The sequence below is a fragment of the Calliphora vicina genome, chromosome 1 (genome assembly GCF_958450345.1).
Source record: "Calliphora vicina chromosome 1, idCalVici1.1, whole genome shotgun sequence".
NCBI classification, from domain to species: Eukaryota; Metazoa; Arthropoda; class Insecta; order Diptera; family Calliphoridae; genus Calliphora; species Calliphora vicina.
In genome coordinates this window covers 2,146,761-2,157,372 of record NC_088780.1, presented here as the reverse complement: position 1 = coordinate 2,157,372, position 10,612 = coordinate 2,146,761, and the positions used below count along the sequence as shown (strand labels likewise).

Genomic DNA, 10,612 nt, shown 5'->3' with positions numbered 1-10,612 from the left:
AGTATAAAAAGCACGCCGTCCATCCATAATTTTGCATCACGTTTATTTGTTGTTGTTTTTTGTATGTTTGATTGTTGTTCAATTCTTGAATGTGTTGTGTTGGTCATTAATGTGACTGACTGACTATTAAACTTACATACATATGAAGTAAATGAATGATGTTTATAGTACGAGTATTTATCCATCCAGTTGGGTTGGCTGCTTGACTAACTGACTGCCCTTCTGGCTGGGCTTTGTTTTGTTTTAGAGTTTAATGAACTTGTTTAAGCTTTGTTTACAAACTGAACCATTCCACAACAACAACTATGAGAGCCACAATTATAATGTATAATAAATATAGCATGTACTTCTTTCTGACTACTCACTTTTCAAAACGAATATTTGAAGTTTAATCGCATCTTAAGACTTGTTTAGCCTGGGATCCGGAAGTATTCATTCAGCCTTATAATATTCACAGAATTGTAATAACATCTACTAGAAATAGATAAAAAATCAGTTTTTTTTTGTTAATTAATCCATAATTAACCATTATATTTTTTAATCATACAAAGTAAAACAATGTATTATACATATTATTTAGCGTGGATATAATCCTAAATGACCTATAACTGAAGGGAACCACAATGACTCTTAAGATGAAGATGTATGTACTTATTTCCATACACTACCCTTCGTAACCTAACCATCTTAAATCATCACTGTAAATGCTTTGTTTAGTCGAGATATTAGTCTTTACAATTTATGTACCTTAAGGTGGCCCCAAAACAAAAGTTGTGGATGTTTCCAACTAATATAAAATATTAAATCATTCTAAAATACCGTTTGTAAATATGTTTGCCATATATTCAGTATTTGGTGAGCAGAATGCATCAAAAGATAAAAATGTATTTTTTTAATAAAATTTAATTATTTTTATTTGAGGAGCCACAGAACAAAAGGTACTTTTTCGAATTTTTTTACAAATTGATTTTTCGGTATTTTTATAATATTTGGGTTGAAATCTTCTAGAAAAAATAAATTTCCCAAAATTTTAAAATTTTCAAAAAAGTACCTTTTGTTCTGCGGCTCCTCATTTCTCTCAAACAAAACTTATGATATGTATATTGATATCAAAATTCAAAAGAATATATATAATTTTAGATTGAAAAGAATATAGGTTTCGAAAAATTAAATAAAATTTGAAATAGATTGAATTTAAACAAAATCGTTTCTTGATTATTCGGCAATCCTGAGAAAATTTTGCACAAATTACTTCTAAGTACATACTCTGAAATTCAACTGTAAAGTATGGCAACAGTCCGACAACATTTGTCCCTAGTCCCCATAATTCTTTTATAATAATTAATATCGTGATGAAACTGGACATAAACTAGTTTTATATGAACCTAAATCATTCTACCAACTTTTTTTAGGATTATAATTAACCTTAACCCTACCCTCCATATAACCCCTATATCAGAAAAATATGTGTGTATACCCAAATATTGATAGTGCGACACCCAATATAACACTCTTTTTTGTTATCTTTTGTACCAGTTCACCAAATACTGACGCCACGACCATAATGTACCCATATCTAATAATTTGAATAATAATTACATATATGTATACACATTTATCTTTAAACAAATATAAATTGACAACCAAACAATAAATCTGAATGGCCAATAGTTACATAAATATTAATGTTCTTACCAATAAACATATGTTACCATGGTAAAAAAGAACTGACTCAGAATAAACTTAAAAAAAAATATTAATGTTAGTGTAAAGTGTTTTTAAATAAATGCTTAACGAAACACTTTGTAATACGAAATAAAAATGTCGTTAGAACTGCAAGTACGCAAGAATACAAATAATCGCCGCCAAAGCCTATGTAGTGAATATAGAAATGGCCATACAACAGCAAGTGAATTAAAATCGCAATTTGTTAAAGCAAATCAAAAATATAAAACTCGAAAGGGTTGTGGTCATTCCCAAATGAGAACAAACCATTTTAGCCGTCGTAACTCTGCCGCCACTATAGACTCAACGGGATCTTCTACGAATATATTAAATTCTGTATTAGCCGCAGACACATCATCTACACATCCAGCAACAGCGCTAACAAACAAATTTTACAATCGTTGTATGCATTCACAACAATCATGGTCAATGTCACAATTAAAAAACGACGTTGAAGCCAGTAATGTTGGCAAGAATAAAAAAATAAAAAATTACGAGTTCACCGAACAACGTTGCAACTATGAACGTATGACACAACCACAACAACAACAGCTGCAGCAACAACAACAAAGGCCATGGTCATCAGAACAAGTCATACGATATAATGTTTCAAATCCAAGGATTCCAACTTGTTCGGTTGATCCGAAGCAACATGACTTGAAGACTGCAAAGTTTTGTGATGCAATCAATGCAAAATTCATAGCTTTAAGTGAGTTTCGAATACAAAATAGTAAAGACTGTTTTTCTGATGATAGCCATCATCGCTTACAACTTTTGCAAGCACAAACACCTCCCAATAACATTACATTGACCTCCGACAAGTCGCTCACCACGACAGACTCCAGCGAGACACAACCATATGAATTGAATTGGTGTTATAATGACATGGACGATGTCGACAGTAGTAAGATGTTGAAAGACTATAAAAATATATCAAACTCACTAGCATCTTCGTTCTCGTCATTAACGTTAGCTTCATTGACTCCAATGCCATATGCTGCCCGTCAACGCATATTGCGGGAACAATTAGCCAAAGAGCTTCCTCATCGAAAATCTGTAATGCTGGCTGGTATAAATAAAAGTGCAGCATTAAGTTATCACTCAAAGTATTAGTTATGGAAAATTTAATTTTTTTATAACAGCACATATTTAGTACGTAGACACACAATCCATAATCTTAATTGCTTTTACTGATTTACATCGATATTTACTATAATGCATATAAATAATTACATAAGTATGTATTTATTTTGCTGTAAAGTACGCCAAATACTTATTATCATTACATTTTAAAATTCTTTCTATGTACATAAAAATGTAGATAGTATACATACATACTATTATTTATTCTAAATTATTATTGTAGTTTGTATTAATTAATTAAAATATCTTGTGCGATCTGGGAGTGGCTTGTAAAAAAAATTTCATTTATCTACCCATTTTTATTTGCAAACATTAATGTTTCTTCATTAGAATGATATATGTACCTACACACATTATGTGTTATGCATGTTCATATGTTTGAATCTGCGTCTGGTGCTTGTGAATTTAATAAGAGGAAATCATAAACAGCACTAATACAATATTTCTAGTCAGACTTCTTAAAACTCTCATCGATAAATATTTACTATATTTAATATTTACTTTGGCTATGCAATTCAAATCTGAGATTTTTTAAGATTAAGGGCCATTATTACAACTTGCCTTTATGTTCGTAATAGTAAAATTTAACTTTAATTGTAACTTTTTCTATTGCTTAAATTCCCATTTTGATATCAAATGTAATTCAAAAGGTGTTTTCTCATTTTGATGTAAAATTTTATTCTCAAATCATACTCAAACCTAAAGGCAAGTCTGATTTTTATTAAAAATATTAAAATATATACATACTTTTAAATTATGTATGTATGTATAAAGTTTTTTATATATGTACCTATGTATGTACATTAGGGATATAACTATTGAAATTTTTTGCAAATATGCAAATTGGCATAGCAAAATTGAATAGAGCATTAAAAAATATGAAAAACGACGGTATTATTTTTTCGCGGTTGTTAAAAAAGTTCACGCACCAAATATATTTTCAATTATTTTAAAATACAATACATTTTGTTAGTTCGTTAATTTGTTTTTATAATTAATAATAACTGCGGACGTACTTCAAAATATAATTTTAAATAAGGGAAGTATCCCACTTGCAAAAAAAAAATTATGATTAAAATTCCCCGGGAGTTATCTCCCTTTTCTCATTTTTCCTATTCAAATTAAATGTAAAAAAACTCCCGCGGAATTTTTTATTCATAATTGGGCTGTTAAAGAAATTTATACTTAAAAAATAAACAGCCCAATTATGAAAAAAATGATGCAGGACATGCTTCCATTATGAGAATTGCCAAGAACTTTAAATTGTAAACTTATTTCCTTAAACAATTAAATTTATAGATATGTAAAAAATGTGTTTTTTTAAAAAAAATCCATGCATTGTAAGTAGAGTAGATTTTAAGATATGTTCGAAAATTCTAAATATTCACGGAAATAAATTAATAAACTTTTTACAAACAAATTAATAATAAAAATGTTTTTATATATTTGCTTTGTTTACATTTGAAAGTTATGAAACAATGCCTTATTTCTTTGCAAAATATTGTCCTGAGGAAAATAACAAATGATCAAAAGTGAAGAAACGATATACATAACTGAAATAATAAATACATCTCACCTCTTTTCGGTTTCAAATGGTGTAGGGTTTGAATTTGATTTCAACACATATCTGATAAGTTGATCAGTGTCCGGGATCCGTAGTATAACTGGATCCTTGATTTCAAGCTATATCCCTTCTATAAATAAGAATTTCAATAATTTTTAAAGAGATACGGAAACCATTGTAAATTGAAAAGTATCTCTGATATACCAATTTTTAACAATTTATACATGGAAAATCGAGAATGTTTTCTTTCGAATCGAATTACACCATAACCCCCAGCTTATATTTAATTTTTGTAAACTTTATTAATTATTTAAGTTAGACCGAAATTAACATTATCATAAAAATACAGCTACTGAAAATAATTAAACAAATTTAAAAAATTATTTAATCACTGCCTATAATAATTAATAACATATCGAGGTCTGAAAAGTAACAACTGAAATTAAATATTTTACTAAAAGTTAGATAGAAGTCTATGCAATAATGTAATTCAAATTTTATTATTTAATGCAAATAAACAAACTTGGGTTTAAATAACCAAACTAATCAAGTGAGAACATTTGAAATTTTTTATTTTTTTGTTTAAAATTTATTAAAAATTTTATTTATATAACTTTTGTTTGTTGTCTCATTATTATTATTATTTTTTCGTTTTCCAAAGTGGTTGGTTGTTGTTCTATAATTTAATGTGATACATAAGAGAAATTTTAATAATTAGAATTTATGCTTCATGAACGTATGTGTATCCCTTGTTGTACACCATAGGTGCTGCTTCTTTCAGGATATGCATCCATCCATACGTACATAATGCGTACATACATATATATATATATATATATATATATATATATATATATGTTGGTTTTCTTTGTTTTTATTTTATAAAGTTGATTTATAAAGTGCCTCTTTTTTGTTTAAGTGTAATGTAAGTTCATTTTTAAGGTTTTGTTTGTTAATTATTCTTATTTGATTTTATCCATTCCGAAGTATGTAGTATTTTTAACGCTTATAATATACAATTACAATACATTTATTTATTTATTTATTTAATTATTTTATATTATATTTCTTACATTTCTTGCCTGTGAAACTGTGTGTCGTGTGTGTGTGTGTGTATAAATGTTATTAATAGTTGGATTTTCCTTGAATTAAACAATTTGTGTACTTATTTATGTTGAAGAACAAAAAATCATTTCAAATTTTTTAATATTCGATTGAAACAAATTCGTTTTTCTTCTATTACTTCTACATATTTATTTTGAAATATTCGTTTTCTTTTGCATTTTACTTAATTTTTAATATATCGATGGACTATATTCAATAAACCCTATCTAAGATTTCATTTAGCAAATGTGGTATAAATTTCAAAAAAAAATGCAATATCTTTAAAAAATAATTTAATTAATTTAAAAGATTTGAAGAGCGTAATACCGCCGGAAAGAATGGTATTTTATGATAATTTGAACCATTAAACATTTTTATTTATACTTAATTAAACTTAAAACCATTATTTTACAATACTATACTTGTTAGTAATTTATAACACATATATGTTGTATATGTACCTTTTGATTTGTTATATCCATTAAATAATATGAATAAAACTTGCTAGGATTGACCGAAGTCACAAATTTAGTAAAAATTAAAACATGTGTTTTCTAAGATAAAGGGTTTTGAATATAGTCCCTCGATTTAAAATATTTTTAATGATTTGTTTGTTGCTTAATAAAACTTGTTTTGATTTCTATTTGGTGTAAACATGATTAATTTAAATTGTAAGATCAAGAACAATGAAATACAAATATAACTAACAACTTAAAAAGAATTGTTTGTGGCTTAAGATGAAAAATAAAATACAAAAATAAAAACAATAAGTTATCTTAAAATTAGTTTATTTAACAAAAATACATTCTATGTAAAAAAAAAACCAAAAGGAAGCATATAACTAAAGACATTATAAGAGGAAACAACTCAATTTGTTAAACAAAATTCTAAGAATGTCGATATTTTTAATTAGATTAAATAAAATATGTATATTATTGTACAAAACGTATCCGTGTATATGTATGTGAGTGTGTATCTGTTAACATTTTGTTGATTTTGTTTCATAAAATGGTGTTTTTTACTTTTTATTTGTTAGTTAACCACACATTTGGGTTTATAAAAATTTTTGAACATACTATTTGAACTTTGAACTTATTTCTTTTTGTTTTTATTATTGGCTCCTCGTGGAGGAGTTAAAGGTCGCCCTGAGCTTCCAAAATTAGGATAAACAAATCTCCTTTTATCAGCAGGTTTTAATATTTGGAAAGAACACATTAAAGTGTCATCCACAGACATCATGGCACCTAAAAGAGTTTAGACCGATATATTACTGAGTATTGTGAATTGTATTATGTTAAAATAAATGCACCTACCCGCATTATCGAATTCTCCACAATAATTTGGTGCTGAGAATAATGTAACAAGTTGACGTTTAGCGAAAAATTCATACCCGTCTTCGACAACTTGATGAGCACGACAAATTAAATCAAATTCGTGTTTTTGTAAAAATTTACCCACAACCTTGTAGAATACATAATGTTGCAATTGAAAATTGAACAAAACAATTCACATTTTACATACCTCTGCACCAAATGTAAAACTAACTCCACGATCATTTTCGCCCCAACCCATTGTATCTTTATCAGGATCAGACCACAACAGATCGCATAAGAGGCCTTGATCTGGTACATCAGTAGGTCGCATAATACGTCTTATTTGTTCCATTGTTGTAAGATCCGGACTAAGGCCGCCGTGACAGCAAAATATTTTCTCATCCACTTAAATATAAATTTATGCATGTGTATTAATATATTTAATATATTATTTATGAATAACCGTTTAATACCTATGGCTGCCACGGGTAAGCAATTGAAACAATCTGTAAAAGTTTTCCATAATTTAATAGTATAACGTCTTTTACACTCGTCATAAAATCTAAAAAGAAGATGTGTTTATTTATTAACCCGTATAGAAGATCTGCAAACATTTGTACTTACCCATAAATTCGATTAATGCTGGCACATTCATGATTCCCGCGTAGTAAAAAGAAATTTTCAGAATATTTTATTTTGTACGCCAACAATAAACATATTGTTTCCAGAGACTGTTTGCCACGATCTACATAGTCACCCAAAAACAGATAATTTGATTCTGGCGGAAATCCGCCATATTCAAAGAGACGCAAAAGATCATAATATTGACCGTGAATATCACCTATAAAATAAAACAATGTTAATAATCGTTGGTAGGAAACTATATTAAAAATTTACTACTCTGTAATATTATTCCCTTTCCACAAAAAAAATAAGCATTACAAACATTTCTGTATTAATAAAATAATTGTAATTTTTTGAATTAGAAGGGTTGTTGCGGTAAGTGTTACAGAAAACATATACATACTACATACATATTATTATATTATTGTTTTCAATTAAAAAAAAAAACAAGCAAAAAAACTCAATATTTCGCTGATAATGGCACTGATGGGTATTAGGAACAAACACATTTGTGTTAAAATCGTATTAGAATTATCTCCAACGAATATTTTTTTTGGAATTTCTTATTAAAATCTATGAACAAACAATAAATAAAATAAATAATTGTTTAAAAGCTTACTTAGTTTCAGTTTAGCTAATAACTATGCATTATATGAATTTTATATTCTTTTAAATTAAAGAAGCATATTGTTAAAGCAATCTGTTTGCTTGCTGACAGTGAAAACGCAATTAGACCTTAAATATTAATAAAACATTTATTTAAATAACAAAATACAAAAAATACGTTCAAGGGCCAAGTATTCCTTTTCAGTTTGTAATTTTCACCCAAAATTAAAAGAGTAAATACCGAGAATTTTTTCTAAAATTCATTTCAATAATACAACAGTTTAGAACTGTTTAAAAAAGTAACAAATTTGAATTTAATTTTATCTCAAACTTTGTAAATAATTGAAACACTTGCTTGTCATAATAAACGTATTAGTTGCATTATTAGTAAAAAATATTAGGAGGTCTTACCACATATTTTGAGTGGAGCCTCCAATTCCAGAAGAATCGGCTGTGATAGGAAAATTTCTCTTGACTTTAAACATAATCCTCGTATTTCACTCTCAGATAGTTGTACATTTTTTCCTGGCCTGGCACCACGTACTGCAAATAATAAACAAATACTTGTTGCAGGAAACCAATACCATATTAACATATCACTCAGCATATGTACCTTCCAATAATCTTGATATAATGCTGTCAATATTCATGTCGGACATCTCTTGCCTTTGGTGTATTTTTCAATGATTTTCTTTTCCCTTCAATCCCGCTGTGCTGTAGATGATTTCAATTACTTTTTTATCGGTTGCTAATGGATGTTGACGCTGATAGTTAATGAACGGCTGCAATTTCAGATAATTTACTTTTTCTCACGTTCAATTTGTTCCCTGTTTTTCCTTTTATTTTATTTCACAATTTTGTTCACTCTACTTTTTGGTATACTTACTACGCACAAATTGCTACTGAAGGGCGGGGGAACGAAAAGGAAGAGCTTTTAGGTGGCTCTATCACGATAGGCAAGAAAATTGTCGGTATTCCTGCTTGTTTAATTAAAGTTCACTAATTTATCACTTTTATTTTCACATAAACAAGATCTGCTTGGTTTCCTACAAATTGTGCGTATCGTAATTCATTAATTTGCACCTTTCGTGCATTTAAATTAAAATATTTATATAAAAATTCTGATTATATTGAAAAACTGATTTCCTAGCACGACACGAAGACAAGTGGAAACACTCTGGGTTGTATTTTCAGAGTTGTATTATTCAGTACATTAAGGACCAAGACTGACATGTATATCGGGGGGAAAATAACAACAATTTGATTAACCATTATATTAAATTACTAAACTAATAAGAAATATATATATATATAATAAATTATTAAAATTACTTAATTTTTGTTTAATAATTTCGATTCTTTATACGTATGGAGTATAAAGCAATTTTCAAATACTTTCAATATATCAATCAAACATGTTTAAAATATTTGAGGACAAATTTTATCTTGGATCTTAGTAGTTAGTGCAATAATAGGCAGCATTTTTTAAAAGTTTATAATTCTAAAAAGGTACTTATCGTAAGTGGTAATAAATTAGTTCCCTTTTATCAAAATTTCCATACTACCGAATTATGCATCATTGATCAGTTGTTTTGTTAACAATTGTGAATTATTAAAATACAATTTCTAATCCAGATTAATTCACAATTGAAGAGTTTGAACAGCAAACAGTGTTGCCATTCTAGGTGTGTATACCCAAAAGTGGGATTTTTTTGCAAATCGGAATAACATTTTTGGCATAGGAATCTGGCGATTTGTTGGGAAAAAATATTTTTAGTGTTATACCCTTCACCTTGATTGGCATGGGTATATTTTTTGCGACCCCACAAAGTATAGCGAAGTCGATATAGCCAGGTCCGTCTGTATGTTGATATCAACTTTCCGAAGCATGATATTATTATCTCCGGAAGTCTTCCGGCTTGGTTGCTATTTAAAATCGAGAAAATTGGTCCACAAATGGCTGAGATATAAGGAAAAAACCGGGACAACCTCCATTTTTTACCTATTTTTGATCTATATCTAAGTCATTAATATAGACAATATCTAATGATAGATATTTCAAAGTCCATTGCAACGATGTATATAGTAAGTTGGACCTACAACGGGTCAAAATGGGGGAACATTTTTTTCAACCCGAATTTTTTTTCACCAAAAATTTTTTTTGTCATAAATTATTTTTCTAAAATTTATTTTTTTAAAAAATTAAAAAAAAAATTTGAAAAAACTTTTTTAAAAAACAATTTGGAAAAAAATTTGTAAAACATTTGAAAACATTTTTCCAAAAAATATTTAAAAAAAAACAATATTTTTAAGTATTATTTGGTGAAGGGTATATAAGATTCGGCACAGACGAATATAACTCTCTTACTTGTTTTTATTTATATCTGGATTACTAAGTCATTGATATAGACTTATGGGTATCAAATATTAGATATTTTAAAGATCTTTTTTTATAACAATGAAAAATGGTATGTTTAGGATTCAAATTTAAAATTCTAAAAAAAAATAATCTTAACTATTTTTTTCCAGGCAG

The 10,612-nt window shown here is 27.9% G+C and overlaps 1 protein-coding gene across 1 annotated transcript; it reads right to left on the bottom strand.

Annotated features, from left to right (window-relative positions):
• Positions 1 to 4,998: 4,998 nt before the first annotated feature.
• On the bottom strand, positions 4,999 to 9,260 carry Pp1alpha-96A (Protein phosphatase 1alpha at 96A). The gene is made up of 7 exons (XM_065498656.1): positions 8,693 to 9,260; positions 8,491 to 8,622; positions 7,474 to 7,690; positions 7,323 to 7,411; positions 7,058 to 7,254; positions 6,850 to 6,997; positions 4,999 to 6,780 (listed from the first exon to the last, which is right to left on the bottom strand). The coding sequence occupies exons 1-7, from the start codon at positions 8,736 to 8,738 to the stop codon at positions 6,629 to 6,631; spliced, it is 981 nt and encodes a 326-aa protein (XP_065354728.1). The 5' UTR covers positions 8,739 to 9,260; the 3' UTR covers positions 4,999 to 6,628.
• Positions 9,261 to 10,612: the final 1,352 nt, after the last annotated feature.

Bases quoted from the DNA above. Each gene is read 5' to 3' on its own strand.
- Pp1alpha-96A (XM_065498656.1), bottom strand. From the start codon at position 8,738: ATGTCCGACATGAATATTGACAGCATTATATCAAGATTATTGGAAG. The intron at 7,255-7,322 runs GTATTAAACGGT...TTTATATTTAAG, and splicing joins CTTACCCGTGGCAGCCATAG to TGGATGAGAAAATATTTTGC. The intron at 6,781-6,849 runs GTAGGTGCATTT...AAACTCTTTTAG, and splicing joins TGGAGAATTCGATAATGCGG to GTGCCATGATGTCTGTGGAT.